The 24,037-nt window shown below is 41.9% G+C and overlaps 2 protein-coding genes across 4 annotated transcripts in view; one reads left to right on the top strand and one right to left on the bottom strand.

Moving 5' to 3' along the window:
* Positions 1–13,770, top strand: part of LOC123503006 (leucine-rich repeats and immunoglobulin-like domains protein 2) — a 45,857-nt gene extending 32,087 nt beyond the window's left edge. For all 3 annotated transcript variants that reach the window (XM_045252354.1, XM_045252352.1, XM_045252355.1), the window contains 8 exons: positions 142–314; positions 949–1,050; positions 2,672–2,780; positions 4,865–5,019; positions 7,397–7,526; positions 11,026–11,153; positions 11,475–11,622; positions 12,802–13,770. In XM_045252354.1, the coding sequence (XP_045108289.1) occupies positions 142–314; positions 949–1,050; positions 2,672–2,780; positions 4,865–5,019; positions 7,397–7,526; positions 11,026–11,153; positions 11,475–11,622; positions 12,802–12,872 (1,016 nt within the window). In that variant the 3' untranslated portion in view covers positions 12,873–13,770. The remainder of the gene's footprint in view (positions 1–141; positions 315–948; positions 1,051–2,671; positions 2,781–4,864; positions 5,020–7,396; positions 7,527–11,025; positions 11,154–11,474; positions 11,623–12,801) is intronic.
* Positions 13,659–24,032, bottom strand: LOC123503002. The gene is made up of 8 exons (XM_045252346.1): positions 23,897–24,032; positions 22,951–23,554; positions 21,627–22,219; positions 19,732–20,850; positions 18,704–18,865; positions 17,801–18,019; positions 17,317–17,456; positions 13,659–17,163 (listed from the first exon to the last, which is right to left on the bottom strand). Exons 2-8 carry the CDS (start codon positions 23,147–23,149, stop codon positions 14,526–14,528), a joined length of 5,070 nt encoding a protein of 1,689 aa, XP_045108281.1. The 5' UTR covers positions 23,150–23,554; positions 23,897–24,032; the 3' UTR covers positions 13,659–14,525.
* Between the last annotated feature and the right edge of the window lie 5 nt (positions 24,033–24,037).

Below are 24,037 nucleotides of genomic sequence, written 5' to 3' on the forward strand. Positions count from 1 at the left end.
CCCCTTGCAAATGTCCAAGCGTCCTCTGGCCATTACACATCCTCACTCCATCTCTCTTCGCCCACTTTACCTCTCACATTCATTCTTATCTCCATGCACCTCTCTAACGTGTATTTCACTTATTTCATTATCATTTTTCAGTGTTCCCTAGTCTCCTGCCCCCGTCCACAACCCTCGTTGGACCAGCAGAGGTGGAGGAAGTGCGCCTCGAGGATAGAGCTTTCTTCCTGCAGCCGAACAATACAGAGACAAGAGTCCAAGTCGGGGCCCCTGTTATCCTGCACTGCCCGGCTCACGATGTAGGGGATAACACTGTAAGGTTCTCCACTGTGCTTATAGAGTGTGTGTCTGTATGTGTGTGTGTGTGTGTGTGTGTGTGTGTGTGTGTGTGTGTGGGTGGGGACGGTTTGTGTGTAGGATGGGGAGGGGTTGTGTGTGTGTGTGTGTGTGTGTGTGTGTGTGTGTGTTTCTGTGTTTCTGTGTTTCTCTGTCTCTCTCTCTCTCTCTCTCTCTCTCTCTCTCTCTCTCTCTCTCTCTCTCTCTCTCTCTCTCTTCCGTGTGTGTGTGTGTGTGTGTGTGTGTGTGTGTGTGTGTGTGTGTGTGTGTGTGTGTGTGCATTCTCCTTTGTCTTTCTGTCTGTCACTGCCGTTCCCTCCAGTTCTTTTCTTCGTTTAGTCTTTGTTGCGTCGTCGTCGTCGTCGTCTCTCTCTCTCTCTCTCTCTCTCTCTCTCTCTCTCTCTCTCTCTCTCTCTCTCTTTTAAACATTATTTTATGCATATTCCTCACTTAAACCCATTTTCTAACGCAAATTCCATTATGCATCCTACTCTCTCTCTCTCTCTCTCTCTCTCTCTCTCTCTCTCTCTCTCTCTCTCTCTCTCTCTCTCTCTCTCTCTCTCTCTCTCTATCTATCTATCTATCTATCTCTTTCTGTCTCTGTCTCTCAAGGTGTCATGGATACGCCGGAGGGACTATCATCTCCTGACCGTCGGCGACACCTCCTACACGAGCGACGAGAGGTTCCAAGTGCGCTACGTGAAGCAGGAGAAGGTAAGTCCCAGGGCGAGACTCCGTGAACTGGATGAGCGGCCGTGCGTGAGTGCTTTCATATGTGTCCTGTCAAGCAAGTCAAAGTGAGTTTTGGTGTTGTGGCGCTCTGAAGGAGGTAAGAGTGAAAGAGCTCGCTGTTTTGACTCGCCACCCTGAAGCTTGTCTGTTTTTAGATTGAGCTGGGTTGGTTTGGCGTGGGTGAGGCTGTTTTGTTCTGCCTTCCTTGGCTTTGTCTCGGTGTTTCCTGAAAGTCAAAGTGAGTCCCCAGGGTATAGTGCTGTGAGGAAGATGAGAGTGCTTGCGTGAGTGTTTTATCTATATTTTTTTTCAGTTTCTCTCCCTTTCTTTCTCTCTCTCTCAAGTCAAAGCGAGTCCCGAGGTTGTAGTGTTGTGTGGATGAGCGAGCGTCGGGAAATGTTTTGAAATGTTTTTGTCTCGTAATGTGTGTTATCATTATGCTTTATGCCTGCGTGAGATAAGAAGATGATGATGCAGTGTGGTAATGTGTTTTGTGTGTGTTTTGTGTTGTTTGGTGTTGCGCGGTGGCGTTGGATATGAAGTTTTCTGTGTGGCTGTGATTTTTTCTTTTTTCTTTTCTTGGATGTGTTTATGATGTTGCCTCGAAGTTGAGAGAGAGAGAGAGAGAGAGAGAGAGAGAGAGAGAGAGAGAGAGAGAGAGAGAGAGAGAGAGAGATGTGTGTGTGTGTGTGTGTGTGTGTGTGTGTGTGTGTGTGTGTGTGTGTGTGTGTGTGTGTAAGAGACAGATAGACAGACAGACAGACAGACAGACAAACAGACAGATAGACAGACAAACAAACAGATAGACAGACAGATAGATAAATAGATAGATAGACAGACATAGAGAGAGAGAGAGAGAGAGAGAGAGAGAGAGAGAGAGAGAGAGAGAGAGAGAGAGAGAGAGAGAGGTTACTTACTGACAATAATAAAAAGGAGAAGTAATAATCAGGTTAATTTTCGAAAAGAACCAAGCGTCAATTTCACGTGGCTTTCATTTAATTCTACACGAAATGAACTAAAAGAGAGGAAAATAAGAGTTCGTTCACCTTTTCTCTGGAACCTACTGAGACTGTACCAAAATAAAAAAGATAATGTTGCTTTTTCAAATAGAACTAAGCGCTGATTTACATAACGCTGGTACAATAGTAGAGAGAGAGAGAGAGAGAGAGAGAGAGAGAGAGAGAGAGAGAGAGAGAGAGAGAGAGAGAGAGAGAGAGAGAGAGAGAGAGAGAGGTGTTGTTTCTTTAATAAGCTTCAAATAATCACGTATCTCTGTTTCCTCTACCTGCAACAAGTTATATAATACGACCTAACTAATCCAATCCACGAAAAATGAAATGGATAGGAAGAGAAACACATTGATAAAGACTAAAAGTGCTTTCTTTCATCTTTTATCACGAAACTGCATCTAAATATATTGCATTTTTCCCTCCCCTCTCTCTCTCTCTCTCTCTCTCTCTCTCTCTCTCTCTCTCTCTCTCTCTCTCTCTCTCTCTCTCTCTCTCTCTCTCCCAAAGCCTCCACAAAAAAAGACAATTTTCGTCACTTTTTTATATGAAACCGGAGCGACTTTTATTGCGTTTCCTCTCTGACACCCACACAGGACTGGCAGCTGCACATCCTGTACGTGCAGGCGAGAGACGATGGTGTGTACGAGTGTCAGGTCACCTCCCACCCGCCCGTCAGCCTCATGTCAACTCTACACGTACACGGTAAGGACGAGACGGGCTGGGAATGATGCTACGTGACACAGACAGATAGAGAGGTTGGTAGGTAGAATTGTAGGTAAGTAAAAGGGTGTGGTGGGTGCTAGATAGATGGGTAAGTAGATTGGAAAGTGAGTAGATATATTAATGTGTGTTTTATCTATTTTCTTTTTCACTTTCTCTCTTTCTTTCTCTCTTAAGTCATGTAGGTAGTTAAGATATGTGGTGGGTAGATAGGAAGGTAGATTTGGAAAGTAAGTAGATATATTACGTGTATATTTGATCTATCTTAACTTTCTCTCTCACTTTCTTCCTTTCTCAAGTCACGTAGTTAATTAAAGTGTGTGGTGGGTAGATAGGTCGGTAGAATAGGATAGATATATTGATGGCTATGTATTTATGGGTATAAGTTCATGTGTAAGTAGTTAGTTAAGACGTCCAATGGGTAAATAGGTAGGTAAATTAGGAAGTAAGTGGCTATATAGATGGCTTTGCATGTGTGTTTGTATGTGTGTTTGTAGATAGGTAGGTAGGTAATGGATTTTTTAGAAGGATAGATACGTGAAGTAGTATGGGTGGATAAAATTATATGGTTTAAAATCTCATAACATGGATAGATGGATCGACAGATTGATAGACGGCTTTTATTCACCGTGGCAATTTGATAGATAGATAGATAGATAGATAGATAGACTGACAGACAGACAGGTGAATAGAAAAAAAATCATAGATGAATACATATACAGATACGTAATTTAAGAACAACATTTATTTAGCTTTTAGTTTAATATTAGCCTTTAAAAATATAAATGGAGTGTCGTTACAAGAGAGAGAGAGAGAGAGAGAGAGAGAGAGAGAGAGAGAGAGAGAGAGAGAGAGAGAAAGAGATAGAACATGTTTCGCAATTCCAAGGCCAAAAACTTGCGGTGTTAAGTGAAGCGAGAAAATCAATTCCCGTAGACTTTTACTGAAACAAAACCGCTTTGTCGCTTTCTCTCTCTCTCTCTCTCTCTCTCTCTCTCTCTCTCTCTCTCTCTCTCTCTCTCTCTCTCTCTCTCTCTCTCTCTCTCTCTCTCTCTCTCTCTCTCTCTCTCTCTCTCACACACACACACACACACACACACACACACACACACACACACACACACACACACACTTAAATTAAACAGTAAAATAATAAATACAATCATCTTCAATAGTGTTTATACAATTCAGAATCGTTCCTGCAATTATAACTTCTTCCCGTCTGACCTCACTCATTAATTAACCTTCTCCATTGCCTTTTGAACTAAAGCACTAGACAGAAATAACACTTACCTAATAATGATTCCTAGTGATGCTAACGTGAACAGCAAACCAACTTAGCCTAACCAAACGTAACCTAATCTAACCTAATAACTCCTACTGATACTAACGTCAACATCAAAACAACTTAGTCTAATCTATCTACGTAACTTAACCTAACCTAACCTAACCTACCAAAGCAACTAAGCCTAATTTATCAAGGTAACATAACTTAACCTAACTTATCCTAACCTAACCTAACCTGACCTCAACACACACCTCACCTAACTTAACCTAACATTCTTAACTCTTTAATATCTAGAACGCATTTTTACCATACGTTTTTGGTGTCATTAGACGATTTTATGTACATCAGCAAGGGTCTATGGAGGTCAGAGGGTTAATGGCCACAGTCTTCACTATCTTAATCCCCCACATAAGTTTCTGAAGCTGTATAAAATCACCAAATAGTAAACAAAATGAGTATGAAAACGCGTCATGATGTTGAAGAAGGAAAAGGAATCACAATCATCAATAATGCTCCCCCGTTTTCTCACGCTCTTATTAACTCTTTCCAGTCTCTTCATGGCTATAACTTCTCAGACACTCAATTCAACCTCATAAACTCTCACTCACTAACAAACTTTCTCCTTTACTTCTCAATATACGGTGAACACGCCAAAATTAAAACTCTACGGCATTTTCCCAGCAGAATCACAACTTTGAACCCTGCAAAAACTCAATCTCATAACTTCACCACAATTTTTCACTCACTAACTAACGTCCCTTGCCTTTCAACCCCACAGAGGCAACGTCGGAGATTCTGGGAGGTCCTGAGAAATACGTAAGGGTGGGCAGCTCTCTTCGCCTCGTGTGTGTTCTGAGAGGTAACACAGAACCTCCTGCCTATGTGTTCTGGTACCACGGGCGTCACATGATCAACTTCCACGACACAAGAGAGGTAGAGAGAGAGAGAGAGAGAGAGAGAGAGAGAGAGAGAGAGAGAGAGAGAGAGAGAGTGGTGGGGTGAGATATTGGATGTGATCGCTTTTCTTTTGTTTGTATGTGTGTGTGTGTGTGTGTGTGTGTGTGTGTGTGTGTGTGTGTGTGTGTGTGTGTGTGTGTGTGTGAGTTTGCAGTGAGTGAGTTTGGATTACAGAAAAACAAGGATTACAGAAAAACAAGGAGAGAGAGAGAGAGAGAGAGAGAGAGAGAGAGAGAGAGAGAGAGAGAGAGAGAGAGAGATAAGAAAAGAAGAATGACACTAGTATTGCATTATAGTCCTGATATCGACAGCAGAGAGACAAACAGACGAATAAATAGACAGACGAACAGGCAGACTTTTATCGAGACACACATACAGACAAATGCAGAAAGAGAGACAAACAAACAACCAGGCAGACAGACAGACAGAAAGATACATTACAGAAATACATTACAAATTTGCGAATATCTGAACCGAACATGAAGGGGATAAGGGAAGGGATGTTATGTTTTGTCGTGGTGGGTGGTGGTGGTGGTGGTGGTAGTGGTGGTAGTGGTTGGTGGTGGTGGTGGTGTAAAGAAAATAACAGAAGAGAAGAGAAGAAAAGAGATAAAAAGGAAGGAAAAGAAAGGAAAGGGAAGGAGAAGAGTAGTAGTAGTAGTAGTAGCAGTAGTAATAATAGTAGCAGTAGCAGTAGTAATAGTAGCAGTAATAGCAGTAGTCACACAGAGACAAACAAGCAAGCAGACAGACAGAGAGAGACAGACAGACAGACACAGAGACAGACAGACACACAGACTAATTTGCAGAAACACATTACAAATTCACGAATATGATTAAGTTTGAATTATAAAAAGAAGTTTATTTGCATGACACACGAAATATTTATCAATGCCGAGAGAGAATTTGAAAAAAGTACTTGAAATAAAGAAAACAATATTAGACTTGAAAGGGAAATGAGTGTAGATAAAACAAAAAAAATCTACTCTTGAAATTACCAAACAAAATAAATAAATAAAGGATTAAGGAGGAAAAAAAAACATTAGCATATGAATAAACTGGAAATATATGTTGTGAAAATGAGATTAAGAAGTAAGCCCATACACACACACACACACACACACACACACACACACACACACACACACACACACACACATCATGTTAAGAAATAATAATGATAATAATAATGATAATAATAATAATAATAATAATAATAATAATAATAAAATAAAAATAAAAAATAATTGAGAGAAGGGGAGAGAAAAGTAGAGAATTAACAAAAGAGACTAACACAAAGAAGATCACGTGATAAACAAGGAATAAGAGATTAACGAAGAGAGGAGATGAGATGGATACGAAAACCCGAGGAAGATTAGCGAATGTAAATAAATCATAATAACCAGAGAACAAAGAACACACACACACACACACACACACACACACACACACACACACACACACACACACACACACACACACACACTTGAGAGTTGCATACAAGTTTCCAAGTCGCGAGGCAATTTCACACTTTTTTTCTTCTTTTTTTTCTTCTTTTTTTTCTGCCCCTGATTGGTTCTGTCGCGAGCCGCCGTCTGGCCGCCTTACTGGAACCGCAAGTTTGCTAGAAAGAACCGATTTTCAGACGTTGATGCAAGCGCGCGCACACACAGACACACACTCCCATCCACCCATCCACCCACACACCCACACACCCACACACCCACACACACTCACAACAGATAATTCCCTTCATCACTTCTCTTTCTTCTTCCTCTCTTTCGTCTTCTTCTTTCTACCCGACTCTTCCATTTCTCATTTCCTCTTTATCTCACACACACACACACACAATAGATCATAATATTCCCTTCATCTCTTCTCTTTCTCTCTTCTTCCTCTCTTTCGTTTTCCTCTTCTTTCTACCCGACTCTCTCTCTCTCTCTCTTCCATTTCTCCTTTCCTCTTTATCGCCTTCTCACCTTTCCATTTTCCGTCCAACTATAACTTCCATCTCCCGTTTTTTGTTCTTTACCTTCTATCATTCTCTATCTCCGTTTTTGCTTTCCCATTCCCTCATTCTCTTTCACTCCGGTCACTGGCCCACATTTCTCCTCTTCCTCCCTCTTTCCTCCGTATTTCCTTTCATACCTTTCATTTCACCCTCCACGTTTCCTCTATAACCTCTTCTTTTATGCCTCCTCTATTTCTTCTCCTCTTTCTCTTCCCTAACTGAATCACCCTCCTCTTCATCCCTCCCTATCTTTCCCTCTCCCTCACACCTGGATATCCTCTTCCTTTGTCCTGTTCCTTTATCCCTCCTCTCATTTCTCTCCCCCATTCTCTCTGTTCACAGGTGCGAGTCGAGAACAGCGGAGCACTCAGCGTTCTCTTCCTGTCTCACGTATCAGCGAGTGACAGCGGTAATTACACGTGCGCGCCCTCCAACACTCGCGCAGCCTACATCCTTATCCACGTGTTGAAAGGTGAGTCGGAGAGAAAGACATTGAGGCAGAGAGAGAAAGAGAGTGATAAAGGGGATGAGGGAAGGATGAGAGACTGGCTAGTTTGCTCGTTGGATACTTGAATGGGAATAGATGAATGAATTGATAGATGGGCGGTGATTGACTGACTGACTGACTGAATGAATGAATGAATGAGTGAGTGAATGAGGGAGGGAGTGAATGGTTAGCTACATGATTGGCTGACAGACACACCGACCCACAAACAGACAGGGAAACGGACAGAGGCATGAAAATAAATGTGCGCATCATATATACACACACACACAGAAAGAGAGAGAGAGAGAGAGAGAGAGAGAGAGAGAGAGAGAGAGAGATCTGTGTGAAAGCGGATTAAATGTACAAAGAGAGACATAAAAAGACCATATGGAATTGCGTACAAAGGGCGGATTACATAGAAAAAAAAAAAACAGATTACCTAGTAGACACAAATTACACAGAATTACACATCACTTACCAATTATATACAGTTACATAGAAAATGCCTTCTGAAGAACCACATATTAGATTACACAGAATTACACATGAGGAACAAATTACATAAAGTTACATATAAACAACAAATCACATTACAGATTACTAAAGATTATAATTGTAAGAACAGATTAGGTGTTATTAAATACGAAAAAACAAATTACATAGAATAAATTACATACATTGCTTGAATTACACACTAAAGGACTAAAGGTGGGAGAACAAGATAGAAAAGGATAAGACGCCTCACCACCAATCCCAGACAGACAGACAGACAGACAGACAGACACAATGAAGAAGAGAGAGAGTAAAAGAAAGAAGAAAGACCAGTGCATGTAACGGAAGAAATGAGAGTGAAGATATGGAGGAAAGAGGAATGATGAAAGAAGAGGAAGAGGAGGAGGAGGAGAGGAGGAGGAGGAGGAGGAGGAGGAGGAGGAGGAGGAGGAAAAAAGGAACATGAGAATAGGGCAAGGGTAAAAGAGGAAGAGAGGAGAGAGAGAGAGAGAGAGAGAGAGAGAGAGAGAGAGAGAGAGAGAGAGAGAGAGAGAGAGAGAGAGAGAGAGAGAGAATAAATACGTAATTGTGTAAGGATGTGGAAAGAAACAAAAAATAGAAAGGAGATCATGCATGAGGAAAGAAGCAATGAAGGATGAGAGAGAGAGAGAGAGAGAGAGAGAGAGAGAGAGAGAGAGAGAGAGAGAGAGAGAGAGAGAGAGATTCTTCATAATTTTAGAAGAATATTTGCATGCAGGTTTTAGTAGTAGTAGTAGTAATAGTAGTAATAGTATACTATGTATGCACGTATGTATGTTTTCGTATGTATGTTCGTTAGTTAGTATGCATTTATGTATGGAATAGAGAGAGAGAGAGAGAGAGAGAGAGAGAGAGAGAGAGAGAGAGAGAGAGAGACAGGAATACAATAGCTTTTATGGCTTTAGCACACACACACACACACACACACACACACACACACACACACATCCCTTTATGTTTGTTATCGCCTGCATTATTCAAACTAATCTGGCTCTTATCTGTCATCCTCATCACCACCACCACCACCACCACCACCATCACCACCATGACCATTACAATAACAACAACACTAACTACTACTACTACTACTACTACTACTACTACTACTACTACTACTACTACTACTACTACTACCGGACTGACAGACAGACATACGTACAAACAGACAAATATATCTAGGCTGACATATAGACAGATTTTTTCCTCTGTCTTTCTTAGTTGTTTATTTTTCCATTTCACTGTCACTCATTTTTATCATATTCCTCTTGTCACTCACTTTCTTATCTCCTTGTTACACTTCTTGTCAATTTTCTCTCTCCCTTTCTTTTTATTTCCTCTCTCCCTCTTCCTTATCCATTCCTCTACCTCTCCCTCCATTATTTTTTCCTTCGTTTCTATCTTTCTCTACATTTAAGCCTCTTATCGTTTCTTCTCTTTTCTGTCCCTCTTCTTCTATCTTCTGTCTCCTCTTCTCTCCTACTATTATCTTACTCCTTTCATATTTTCTTTCCTCTTTCATGTTTCTTTTTTCGTAATCTCTCTTCTCTTTCCTTTCTCCTTCCGAGTGTGATAAAAGAAACTAATTAACAGTGAGGAAAAGAAAAAGGAATAAGGAAGAGAGGAAATAGAGAGACTGAGAAACAAGTAAAGAGAAAGGAGGAAGAAGAGAGAAAAAGCGGGAAAGTAAGAAATAGAGAAAGAAGAAAGAGCACTGGTAATAAACAAGAAGAGGAGATAATGATAAAAATTTGAGAGAAGGAGGAGAAAGGAAACGTAAAGTAGATGGTAGGAAATGAGAGAGGGAAAGAATAAAAAAAGAAAGGGAAGAGAAGGAAAAATGAAGAGAAAGAGACGAAGGTAAGGAAGAAGCGAAAAAAAGGATAAAAGAGAATAAAAGTAGGAAGAGGAAGAAGAGAAGGAAATAGAAACGAAAAATAGAGAAGGAGAAGAAAAGAGGATAAAAACATTAGAAAGAAAAGGAGAATGAAAGAATGAAAGAAAAGTAAAGAAAATAAAGAGGAAGAGGAAAGGTAGATTAGGAAGGAAGGAAAGGAGGAAGAATAAAAAGAGAATAGCAAACCAAATAGAGAAGGAAGGAAAAAGTAGAAGGAAGAGGAAAACAGGTAAACGGATAGGGAAGAAGACTGAGGAAGAGGAGGAAAGATAAAGGAGGAGGAGAGATGGAGAGAACAGGTAACAAGCTCCTCACATCAGTTTGACATTATCTAAATTGAAGTGGCATTTTCCTCCCGTTCTTCAAAGGCATGACGGTAATCAGTCCCTTAAGGAAGCACCAAGTACGAGAACAGGAATGGTGAAAATGATGGTGATTGTAATGGTGGTAATAATAATAATAATAATAATAATAATAATAACAATGAAAATAATGATAATGATGATAATAATCGGTTCTGTTTATTTCGCTTTTACTAAAACATGTTAAGCTTTGACTACAAAAATGAGAATACTTGCAAACACTAATAACTTCCACTAGAGTCAGCTAAACTATCACTGGCATCATAGAAACACTTATAAAACCCAATCATTTCTACTAAACATGTTAAATTGTAACTGCAATAATTAGAATACTTGCAAACACTGATAAATTCCACTAGAAGCAGCTGAATGGTCACGAGAGTACTGTCATGAAAACACTCGGAACGAAAGAGGGAGAGAAAAAGCTCAGAATCCTTAACCTTTTCAGAACCATGACGTGTTTCCATATTCATTCTGTTAACTGTCCAGTGATTTTACACAGCTTCAGAAACTTATATGGGGGGATTAAAATAGTGAAGACTGTGTCCATTGAATTCCTGACCTACATAGACCCTTCCTAATGTCAATAAAATGGTCTAATCTTACACAAATCGAGTTTGTACCTGTGTGTGCGAGTGTATATGTATGTATCTATGTATGTATGTATATATGTATGTGTGTATACTTTCTTCTACAGGAGGAGAGACACCAGCAGCTATTCATTCTGGAGAAAGGAAGACAAACACTCCTCCTTGCCTCTTCCTCCTCCTCCTCCTCCTCCTCCTCCTAGTGACTCCCACCAGCGGCTCCTCCTCCCAGCTGTCGGTAAGTCACGTCAGTCACCATCACAAAGACTGCATCACGATCCCTTTGATCACCACAGGCTGTAATCACGTCAATATAGTTACCTGTTAATTGCCACTTGTCTCGATGGAAGAGTACGCGTCAGTGGGTTGGTTGGGAGGGGGGGAGTGGGTGACGTGTTACTGTGTGTGTGTGTGTGTGTGTGTGCCTATGAGTGTCTGTCTATCTATTCTGATCAAGCTGTTTGTGAATACAAGCCAATAACTGAGTTGTATGATGGGTCTTCAAAATTTGTTAGTTCGTCTCCCATAATTTTGAAGAACGCTATTTAAATATTCCAAGGCACGGCGGCACAGACTCCTGCACGTAGCCGGCCAAGGAGGGACTGGTGTCTTGAAGCATCCTTGTCTTTGTACCCCATCTCCTCCTCCTGCTGCTGCTTCTGCTGCCGCTGCCGCCGCCATCTCCCGCAGGATCCCCCCCCCTCAAGGTTAGCGTTTGACATCTCTCGGTTCTTATCGGTTCGATGCTTCTCATTATTTGTTTCTTTCATTCCTTTCTTTTATTTTTTTTGTATTATTTTATATTTCATCTTATCTTTTGATCATTTATCCTCTTCTTCTTTTTTACGATGTAGATAGGTTGACATTTTATAAAGGAACTCAAAGAAAAAAATCAAATAACTGAACTTGATCGTAAGGCAGTCTTTGAAGCATCTCACACTTATTGTACATTTCATCTTACGTTTTGATCTTTTATCCTCTTCTTCTCTTTTCCGATATGTTGACTTTTTTACAAACGAATTCAGGAGAAGAACTATTATCATAAAATTTTACCGTAAGGAAGTCTTTGATACACCTCACAATTACATAATCTCAAAGAAAGACGTACAGTGTGTCTAGTACTATAATTAATGGTCATGGACAGTGTATATATATATAAAAGCACGTCATTGTGTATTTTGATGGACGTTTATTCGGCTCTAACAGTAACACTTTCTGAAAAAAAAAAAAGATTATGCGTGTTTGTTTATTCATTTATATAATTTTAGATTCTTTATTGTAATCTATTTTCTCTTTGTTTATACTGTAGTAGCGGTGGTGGGTATTGATAGTAGTGTCAGTAGTATACTCTGTTCATTTATATCTATTTATATATATCTTTCTATCTATGTACGTACTTATATGTCTATCCATCTTTAAATCCATCTACGTATCTGACACTGTATCTATGTATCTATACCTCCATCTGTCTATCTGCTTATCTATTTCTATCTATCCATCTACCAGACTATCTATACTTAATCATCTACCAGTCTATATATCTATCAATCTATCTGTCTTTAGCATTCAACCCCCTCTAGTCTTGCAGTAATTAGAATTCAACTCTTTTTCATACATTACAAAATATACTACGTTAAGAGTTAGATGTATTAGTGAACAGCATCCCTATAGTAGCAATGTCATTTTTCTAAGAGTTTCACTAATATCCAGAATCAAAAACTCCTTAAGTTCAGTAGATGGATTTAGATTAAGTGTGCAATTTTTCTAAGAGTTTCACTAATCTCCATAATCAAATATTCCATAAGTTTAGTAGATGGATATGTATTAAGCGTGTATTGCAGTCATTACTCCTCTAGGTTCACTGAATTCCTGTTTCCATCATGCAGGGGACAAGACAATTGGTGTGAGGGGCAGCAGAGGCGAGTCCCAGTACACATACACCTCTGGATATCATTAATGTATTCCCTATATATAATTTGCTTCGTATTTACATTAGTTAAGGTCAAGTGTGGCGAGTGTATAAGGTATATTTTATGATTAAGTTTTTGTTTTATTGTTTTGGTAATTTATCATATGCAAGTTTTTTTGTTTAATTTTTTTGTGATATTGTATAGAATTCTCTGTGAAATGCTTTACAAGTAGGAGTTGTGAAGGAAGTTATCATGTTACTGTATTAATCTTCCTTTCACTTTTCTTTGAGTGAAGTACGAAGCTTTTAAATTTGTATTACAGTCTTATAGCTCTCCTACTTCAACTTAGTAAGATACAAAGTTATCAAGTTACTATTTATTATTTACTCTCAGTTTAGCTTTTCTCGGTGTGGATGCAGTAAGTTATTTAGGTTAATTTCTTTGTAATACCATCTTTCCACTCCCTTTCTGTAATTGAGTGATGAGAGAAATGCTGTAAAAATCATTCATTATTTTTCACTACTTCCTTTTCATTTCATTTCTGTGAGTAATGTAGAAGCAATTTTTCTTGAACTCTCATTCACATCTTTTTTAGCAACTGGGTTATGCTTCTCCATAATCTATTTAACTGAGTGATATAGAAAGTATTGCAAGTTATTTTTTTCTTTCTAAGTTTATGTATCACCTTTTCACTTCTCTTTTTGTAACTGGGTTAAGTAAAGAGTGACAGTATTGTTTAGGAGTACTGACTGTGTTTCCACTGGTAGCACTCTGTAGTCTTGAGTACTGCAGACATTGCTGATGATGCTCCTTGGGTTGGAAAACTACTGAGAAACAAGTATATGTATATATTCATAAAAAATATAGTCAATAAAAAATACAATGATGTACTTTAAAAATATTCTAAGGTTGATTTATATCTATACACATAAAAACATTTGACTAGTTTGAGTCTTACTGCCTAGTCTTCCAATAGAGGTTCTGATCTTATTTAATAGAGGGACTTGTATTTTTAAACAATTTGGTGCCTTATTCTGACTACTTTCAACAAGCTTCACTGGAAATTTTAGGCATTTTCAAAGGCATTTCCAGATGTGTAATAATAATTTAACAAGAATTCTACATTATCAGTTGGAAAAAGCACCTTTGACAGCCTGACTAATTATTCCTGTGGTCTTTGAAAATAATCCTGATGAAAGAATAAGAATTTAAGAATACAAACCAGAGACATTGACAGCAGACACCACTCTTTATCACAGATTGCATCTTATATTCGCCACTGCACACACTTCCACCCCCAATCACCATCACTTCAACTTATTTAATGTCCTTATCTTCCATTACCAGGGCTGGACGGCTTATGAGTCTCCCATTGTATGTTTGGAGGAAGATTTTTCTATGTGTCCTCTGCCCCAAGCACAGGACCTCATAATACTTCTTATAACTGCCATTACAGGGCCATTATGGTGCAGTGGTACATGATTAGGATTAAGAGGTCCTCAGCCACACATGTTTGAATCCTTGCCATGGTCTGAGGTTAGGAAGGGTATCCACTCTGGGCAAGTTCCCAAATGGCAGAATCAAAGTGTTTTGTTAGGAGGTGCCATCTTATACTCTCTTTACTGGTCAAGGAGCACTTAGGCATTGGCTGAGTAGTGGTAAATCTTTAAACAGTCATACAAACTGTACCACTCCACCTCTCACTCAGCTGTGGCACTGAGTGGCGTCATGGCTTGCGTCACGTGGCACTTGAGATGTCGGTTGTAATTTGCCTTAGTGGTAAAGGACTTCCCACAGGACTTGCACTGGTGTGGCCGCTCCCCGCTGTGTGTGCGGAGGTGCAGCTTGTGGTTGTAGGCAGAGGAGAAGGAGCGGTTGCACAGGGAGCAGACATGAGGCCGCCGCATGTGATGGGCTGTCCGCATGTGGTGACTCAGGTTTGACCGGTAGAAGAATGCCTCAGAGCAGACCTGACACTGGTGGGTCCTGTTTCCCGCATGTCGGTCCAGGTGGTCCCGGAGGTCTGACGCACGTGCCAGGACCTTCCCACACACCCGACACGCCTTTCCACTTTTCCCTGCATGGCTGGCCATGTGAGCGCTTAGCCCTGAGGCGGTGGAAAGAGTGTGGCCACAGACCTGACAGGGGAAGGTTGGTCGCTGGCTGTTGTGTATCACCAGATGAGATTGAAGCCCAGAAGCCTTACTGAAGCCTTTCTTGCATATGGAGCAGCGGTGGGCGTAGTGACCCTCGTGTTCTGCCAGGTGGCGCCGGTAGACAGACTCCAGGGCAAAGCCTCGGCCACATATCTGACAGTGGTGGCTGTACTGGCCCGTGCAGGCGTCCCGGTGGGTCTGCATGTTGCTGCGGTGGGCAAAAGTGCGGCCACAGTTGTCGCACGCAAAGGGACGCTCACCTGTGTGTGTGCGGAGGTGCACCTTGAGGTTTCTGTTGCTGGCAAAGGTCTTGGAGCAGATGTGACACGTGTGAGTCTTCTTGGCACCTGCTGCGTGAGTCTTCATGTGAGAGATGAGGGCCTGCAGGGAGGAGCACTCCTTCCCACACACTTTACAGCCAAGACTCTCCTGTGTATGCTCCTCTAAATGCTTCTTTAACTTAGCTTTCCTCAAGAATATGTTATCACACAGCTTACATGGGTAAGTCTTGTGCAGCTGCACGTGTCTGGCTAGGGCACGCTCTGAGCTGAATTTCTTTCGGCACGTATCACAGCTGAAATGAAATGCATAAGCCTTGTGACGTCTCTCAATGTGCCTCACTAATGCCTGCCTGTTTGAGAAGACCTGGTCACACTGCCGACAGATCTGAAGCTTTGCGTGTTTCTTAGTCTTGATGTTTTTCGTAAGAAGTGTAGGCTTGTGGTACTCTGTGGCGTCTTCCTCCACACGATGAAACTCTTCCTCTTCCTCCTCCTCCTCCTCCTCCTCTTCAGCCTCTACTGGTGGTGGCTCCTTAGCCAGTATATCTTCTGGAGGAGAATTGTCATGAGTACTTTGTGTTTTGCCTTCCTCGGGTTTTTCGTCCGTTTCAGGACATGGCTGGGTTTGAGTGACAGTCTCCTCCACACTGTGCTGGGCTTCACTGTTCTCTTGAGGCACTGACAGAGGTAAAGATTCAGCAGCAACATTAGGGACATTCTCATCATGAACTGTTGTCACAATCAACTTGGTCTCCTCTTCATCTTCCTCCTCCTCTTCCTCATCATCTTCCTCCTCTTCTTCCTCCTCCTCCTCCTCCTCTACTTCCTCCTCTTCATCCTCTTCCTCCTCCTCCTCCTCCTCCTCCTCCTCCTCCTCAGGTTCCTGGCACACTTGGCTTTCACACTCACTGGAGCTTCCTTTCACTGCCACCTGTGGAGTTTCAGCAATGAGGTTGCTGTCGCAGTCCTCAATATCAATTTCACAGTCAACAAACACCATGCTACTGTTGTCACTGCTTGGCTTTGTGGCGACCTGCTGGCTGACTGACTGAGGAACTGCTTGACTCACTGAATTCTGCGTCTCTTGTGTTTCTATCTGACTGGATTTGAGTGACTGTTGAGCCTCAAGAGTGACAGGCTGTATGACGACCTGTGAGGGTAGTTGTGGCTTCTCCTGGAGGTGGTGCAGGGTGGTGGCAGAGACAGCAACAGCAGAGGTGGTGGTGGTGGAATGTGGTTGTGCCTGGTGCTGTGGAAGTTGGTGGTGGTGGTAGTGGTGCTGGCTGTGGTTATGATGCTGCTGCGATGGCTGTGACTGCTCTTGTTGTTGTTGTTGCTGCATTAATGTATGTTGTTGCTGTTGCTGTTGTTGTTGTTGTTGTTGTTGCTGTTGCTGCTGTTGGTGGTGATGGTGGTGGTGATGATGGTGGTGCTGGTGTAGTGACAGCTGCTGCATTGGCATGTAATTATGAATATTTTGGTGATGCTGCATAAATTCTTCCTGGTTGTGGGGATGTGGATACAGCTGTTGTGATGAGTGATACTGGGCCACCACTTGCTGCTGCTGCTGCTGCTGCTGCTGCTGTTGCTGTTGTTGTTGCTGCTGTTGTTGTTGCTGTTGGTGCTGCTGCTGCTGCTGCTGCTGCTGCTGCTGCTGCTGCTGCTGCTGCTGCTGCTGCTGCTGCTGCTGTTGTTGTTGTTGCTGTAGATGCTGTAGTTGTTGTTGTTGCTGCTGTTGATGCTGCTGTGATTGCTGCAACTGAGAAAGATGGTGGTGGTGGAGTTGTGGCTGCTGGTGCTGTTGCTGCTGCATCTGCTGCTGTTGCTGGAGGCGGTGTAGCGCTGCCAGACCAAACCCTCTTTTCTCACAGTTCCCTTCAACATTGGTTATGAGATACTTCCTGTGGAGGAGAAAGAGAAACACTTAAAAATGCAACCAGTCTTAAAACATTAGTTGAGTGAAGGAAATCTCCAATTTCTTCCAAACTGGCTAGTAAAAGTGATCAATATGGTGAAACACTTGAGAATACAGTCTGATGAACCCACAAAGTTACCTGTAGAGGGCGAGGCGATGCTCCAGCACATCCATCTCATTGACCAGATGGAAGCACTTGCCGCAGATGGTGGTGGTGTGGAGCAAGTTTCTTGGCAGCACCACCCCTAGCAGGCCACTTAGCTTGTCCCCAACACTGACCTGCAATACACCACCACACTGACCTCTGTCCCATACTGAATAAGGTGTGGAATCAAGGGGGAAAAGCAGTGTAGGTTTAATGCTATATATACACTGAAAACAAAGGAAGGCATGCAATGTGAAGAAGAGCAGGAGGGAATCATTAGCCATACAAAATTAAGAGACAACAATGATAGAGAATTAAATATAATGAAGACACACTATGAACATGACAGCAATTACAAAAGGAGCAGGAAAATATGCACTATGAAGAAGAATGGTAAAAGACAATCAGCAGCGCAACCAAACAATGAAAACAACAAACTAGACAAAAGAAAACATCAATAATGATGAAGAAAACACACCTTGGACACAACAGTAACAACAGAATCCATGGAGCAGGCTGTCAACCCTCCAGCCTCGTTGTTCGTGGTGGTGACTGTACTGGTGATGTCAGGGGTGGAGGCGCCAGTGGTTGGGGAGTCACACACCAAACACACATCCCCTTCATCCTCCTCCTCCCCTGCTGTGAGAGATGAGTCCTCTCTGGCACTCTTCTTCTTATAGGTTGAACCATCAACCTCCTGCAAACACAGTAACCTTCAATTATCTAAGAGTGATTGTAGTGTTAACCTCTTCAGTACTGGGACACATTTTTACCTAAAGATTTGTGTACAATTAGATCATTCTATTGACATTAGGAAGGGTCTATGGAGTAGCCACAGTCTTCACTATTTTAATCCCCCATGTAAGTTTCTAAAGCTGTATGAAATCACTAAATACCAAGTAGAATAGATATGAAAATACATCATGGTATTTAAAAGGTTAAAGGGATACTAATCCAATATTTAATCTTGAATTTGATAAGAACGACAACAACAACAAAGAAGTATGACAAGAACAAGAGGATTAAAATATGTAAGAAAGATTAAGGAAGTGTAGAATTAGTAAGAGAGAGAGATGAGAGAAGAGGATTAGTGTATGTAAGAAGGATTAGGAATGAGTTGGAATAGTTGGAATATGTAAAGGGAAAGAGATGAGAGGAGAATAAGAGGATTAGAATATGTAAGGAGGAGTAGGATTAGAAAAGTGTTAGAATAAGTGAGAAAGAGATGAGAAGTGAATGAAAGGATTGTAGCATGCAAAAACAGAATACAAGGACAGAAATAAATGTAGACTTCTCAATCACAACCATCCTTTAGGTAAACTCTCAGAAACATTAGGTGTAGAGATAATGACAAATATGACAGTGTTAGGATAAGACTGGCCTTGGAAAGTGGTAGTGTGTGGGAGGAACAGGGTAGAGATGACACCACTTCTTCCTGTTGTTGCTGTTGCTGTTGCTGTTGCTGTGCTCCCTCTTCACTTTCCTGACATGAGCTGCTTCTACTCTCTGATTCCTTCTTCTTATACCTCATTTGGCAGCTTCCCTGGAAATGTTAGGTACTGATGAAAATTGAAAATAAGAGAATCATCCTGCCTTAGTTATTGTCATTAAGGAATACATTTGTGTTGATGAAATTTGCATATTATATTCCTGTCATAGTTACATCACTGAGGAATATAGGATTTGTATTAGTGAAAGGAATATGAATTTTCAGGCCATAAACTTGTACACAAAGACCAAATGACAGGGAAAAGATTATATGATTACAAGAAATGGGAGGGAAATAAACCAGCCATATAGGACTTGTAGTAAGTGAAAAGAACATAAGATTTCTGGCCAAAAACTTTATACATACAAGGATCAAATTATGGAGAATAGATTATATGATTGCAAGAAATGGGAGAGAAATAAACCAACCAACCGAAAAGTGGAAAAATAATGACATTGAACTAAATAAAACATACACATATGGTGATGAAAACTAATATAACTGACCATAACTTCTCCCTTAACAATATATAGTCATAATGTACAGCAATATTCACTATCTTGATCATATATTATCAGATTTTTATGATTTTTTTTATAATTTTGGATATTTATTGGGCAATTCTACTCTGGGACTGGCATGTTTAGTGGGACTTTTCTGTTGTCGCCATAGTTGCTGTCTTTAATCAAAATCAGTCTTACTTAACCCCTTCAGTACTGGGACACATTTTTACCATGAGGTTTGGGTATGATTAGACCTTTTATTGACATTAGGAAGGGTCTATTGAGGTCAGAAGATAAATGGCCACAGTCTTCAATAATTCAATCCCCCATAAGTTTTTGGAGCAGTATAAAAACACCAAATACTAAGCAGAATAAATGTGGAAATGTTAAAAATAAATAAATGGACATGTTTCTTACCTCCATCAGTTCACTCTTGGTCTGTGTGATGCATTCCAGCTGTGTAGTGGTGTGTGGGTGTGCTGTGTGCTGCGTGGTATGAGGATGTGTTGCGTTATGCTGTGTTGTGGTGTGTGGGTGTGCTGTATTATGCTGTGTTGTAGTGTGTGGATGGGTGGAATGCTGTGTGGTAGTGTGAGGGTGAGCTGTGTTGTGCTGTGTTGTTGTGTGTGGATGGGTGGAATGCTGTGTGGTAGTGTGAGGGTGAGCTGTGTGCTGTGAAGTGCTGTGTGGGTGTGATGCATGCTGTGTGCTGCTGTGGAGATGTGCTGTGGGTTGCTCTGTGGCATGACGATGTGCTGCATGCTGTGAAGTAGTATGTGGGTGTGTTGTGGGACGTGAGGAGCTATGGGGATGTCCTGTGTGCTGTGAAGTGCTGTGAGGATGTGCTGTGGGCTGTGAGGTAATGTGGGAATGTGTATTTTGCTGTGTGGTACTGTGTGGGTGTGTTGTGGGCTGTGTACTGCTGTGAGAATGAGAATGTGTTGCTTGCTGTGTTGCCTGCTGTGCTCCATGCTGAGTGGATGTGTGTGGGTGTGCTGTATGCTGTGCAGAGATGTGTGGGTGAGCTGCAGTACGTGTGGAGGTGTGAGAATGACCATTACGCTGTGTTGTAGTGTGATGTGCTGTGGCCTGTGTACTGCTGTGGCCATGTGCTGTGTTATGCTGTGTGGTGCTGTGGGGATGGGTTGTTGTCTGCACACTAGCATGGGGATGTGACGCTTGCTGAGTGGTGTTAGAATGTGCTGTGTGCTGTGTTGTAGGGAGTGCTGTGTGCTGTGTTGTAGGGAGTGCTGTGTGCTGTGTGGAGGTGTGTGGTAGAGACTGAGAAGAGCAGGAGGTGGAAGAGGAGGTAGGAGCAGAGGATGAAGAGGAGGAGGAGGAGGAAGAGGAAGCTGAGTGTGGTAGTGTCAGTGTGGTTTGATTGGGGACCAGAAGTGGAGTGGGTGGCACCTTCTCCCCGGCAGGAAGGTGGTGCTCCAGAGACCTTGTTTGGGATAGTTGACTCCCACCACCACCACCACCACCACCACCATCACTGCCTCTGCTGCCATCACCACCGCCACCACCACTACAGTCCTGAAAAGCAGAGACATGATAGACTGAAGGGATTGTAACAGCATCATAACTTCATAAATAAGACTAAATAATGAAGTTGAAGATTAAGAAAGGCTTATCATATGTTCATTTCTTACAGTGTTCTCTTAAAAGACAGAAGTGTGAAATGTTCCTTAAAAATCACTGACTAAATATCTAAAACATGAAGATTAACTACATTGTTTCTCATTTCTTGCATTTTTTCAGTATCATGAACATATCTTAAGATTCTTTACTAACAGAGAGCAAATTCAGAACTTATATGCAAGACGAAAAGTCTAAATTATTCTACACAACTTCAAAATTTAAAGTAAATAAATAAATAAATAAATAAAAAAATAAATAAACAAATAAACACATATAACAAAAAAAAATAAGTAAATAAACAAAGGCTTGTCACTTGCGATTTATTTGTATTGCATTTCAACAGATAACTTAAAAAAATGCACCCAACATTAACTAGTAATTCACTTGTACAACATATTAAGAACCCAACACAACATATAACCACTTCAGTAGCACAACGCATTTCCAAATTCACTCTGCTTATTATTTGACAATTTTACACAGCTTCAGAAACGTATGTGGGGGATTAAAATAGTGACAACTCTGGCCATTAATCTTCTGACCTGCATAGACCCTTCCTAATGTCAATAAAATGGTCTAATCACACCCAAAAATCAAGGTAAAAATGTGCCCCAGTACTGAAGGGTTAAGAATCAAACCCTGTAAAAACGAACCAGAACAGCACAACTCACCAAGGATTCGGGGCGCTGGGCAGGGCGGACCTCACCACGGGGCTCCTGCTGGTAGTTGAGTGAGGCAAAGTATGGCAGGAAGGGAGCACCAGGCAGGGGTTGGTAATCGTAATGGGATCGTGGCATGGCAGGATCCACCACCCCCATTGGCAAGGAGTGGCTGGGTGGGACACGAGCTTTCACCTGCGTCCCCTCCACCTGCTGATCCCCAGTGAACCCCTCCCCGGTAGTCCCACTGCTCACCATGCACTTATTCCAGCCCCCCTCCAGCCTGCAATCTGTGTAGGTGTAGGTGTAGGGATGGGCCATGGGGTTGTGTGGAGCAGAGGGCCGGGATGAGGTGGTTGATGAAGCCCCTACCCCACATGGCCCCATCCCCTCCCATCCCCGTCCTGCAGCCCCATCCTCTGGGCCATACATCCCCATGCGGGATGAGTAATCCTCAAAGGTTCGCTGGTCATGAGCGGCACGGCTCTCCTCCCAGCAAGGGTGAGGCATGGCTGGGCCACACTGACGCCCGGTGACACCCTCAGACACCACCTCTGCCAGGCCACCTCGCATGCTCTCACTCAGGTTGGCAAAGTAAGAGGAGCCTGTTGAGTTTGGTGAAGTCAGTAGTTGATTGAGGTAAATAAACAGAAGGAAAGTGAAATACAGATTGATACGGATAACTTCTAAATATATATGTAGATAAAGAGACAAATTAAGACAAGCCTGTTAAGTTAGGCGAGGTTAGTGGTTGACTGAGACAAATAAACAGAAGGAAGGTGAAATACAGATTAATAAGGACAAATGCTCAATAGATATGTAGATAGAGAAACTAAGACAAACCTGTTAAAGTAAGTGAAGTTAGTGGTTGATTAAGGGAAGTTACCAGATGGAAAGAGAAATGATAAATAGACTGGTAGATAAATAGACACACTGATAAATTAAGTGAGATTAGCAGTTGAAATAGAAAAAAATAGATAAATGGTTAGATAAACAAATAAACCTGTAGTAGCTAGAATATGAAATAGCTGGAAAGACACCACTACAAAACTGACAATGACTTGGAAATATCATGTTGAGAAAGACAAGGCAAGGAGGAACATCAAGTAAAAGATTAAGTATGATCCCCATATAAAAAAAAAAAAAGAAAACTCAAAAGGTATATATGCAAGTTCTAGAAAGCAATGACACTGAAACAAGAAAAAAAGATCACAGTACACATATACAACATCATCATCATTTTCATTTAAAGTCCGCATTTTCCTATTTAGGGTGAGATTGGATGGGTGATGACTGCTTTCCAAAACATCTGCAACACAGAACCTAAAGAACTAACCTGCAGAAGGTGATGCATGTGGAGGCATGGGGTAGGACGGGTGCTGCTGGTGAGGTGGTGGCGGTGCTAACAGTGGAGAGTAAAGAGGAGGCTGTGCTGTCATTATCGGGCGTAAGAGAGACTGCTGTGAGTTAAGAATAGGTGAGTAATAATAACCTCCTCCTCCACCTCCAGCTTGTGGGATTGGGTATGTGGCCATGTTTGGGGGGACAGTGGCCACTCCTTCCACTCCCTCACCCTGGGGATAAGCAGGCCTTACACTGGGGAGGAAGAGGCCCCTGTGAGGTAGCCTAAGGAGGTCACCAGGCCGATGCTAGAGGTCACATTGTCCCCGGTGGCCCCCAGGTGGTTGGCATGCCCCTGGTACACGTTGCTGCCCTGGGAGGTGGTGGGGGGCGCCTCACACACAGGGGGAGCTGCGTCACAAGCCACAGCCTCCCGTTTGGCTCCTGTGTGTGTCGCTTCACCGCCATCACCACTGTTTGTGCCGCCACCTTCTCTTCCTCTTCCACCACCACCTCCTCCTCCCGATCCCTCGCCTCCACTGCTGCCTCCACCACTGCCACCCCCTCCACTCTTGTTCATCTCCACTTGCCTCACCACACTGCAAGTAAAGAATTGATGGATAAAACTGGTATCTGAAACACAAATGATCTTGAAACGTTCTAGGAATAGCATGTTTAATTTTTATACATTTTATCTTACTCAGCCACTGACAACTATATAGTAAAATAACATTAACTTTTTCACTGTTTCTGTATTCACTGAGATCAGGCAAAGGTACAAAAATGGGGAAAGACCTCAAAAGCAAGTTATACATAAAAATAAATGCATTACAATCTAAAATATAAAAACACAGCAAATTAAAACCGAATATACCACTAATAAATTGTCATGTTCCTGCAACACACGAGGAATAAGAGCAAGAGGTCCTAGAATTACTTACTTTTGTTACTTTTTATGAAATTTCGCTATATAAGACACAGCTAAGGTGGACCTCGACCGCTCCCTGGCACCTCGGCTCTGTGGTGTGGTATGGTGTTGAGAGCCGTGCTGGTGGTGGAGACAAGTGGCTCATCGAATATCA

The sequence above is a fragment of the Portunus trituberculatus genome, chromosome 13, assembly GCF_017591435.1.
Source record: "Portunus trituberculatus isolate SZX2019 chromosome 13, ASM1759143v1, whole genome shotgun sequence".
NCBI lineage: Eukaryota > Metazoa > Arthropoda > Malacostraca > Decapoda > Portunidae > Portunus > Portunus trituberculatus.

What these genes read in the sequence shown, in the direction of transcription:
- LOC123503002 (XM_045252346.1), bottom strand. Translation starts at nt 23,149, where the DNA reads ATGGCCACATACCCAATCCCACAAGCTGGAGGTGGAGGAGGAGGTTAT. An exon ending in CCAAGAGTGAACTGATGGAG is followed by an intron (nt 18,866 to 19,731) that starts GTAAGAAACATG and finishes TAACATTTCCAG; the next exon opens with GGAAGCTGCCAAATGAGGTA. An exon ending in ACACACTACCACTTTCCAAG is followed by an intron (nt 18,020 to 18,703) that starts GCCAGTCTTATC and finishes CTGTGTTTGCAG; the next exon opens with GAGGTTGATGGTTCAACCTA.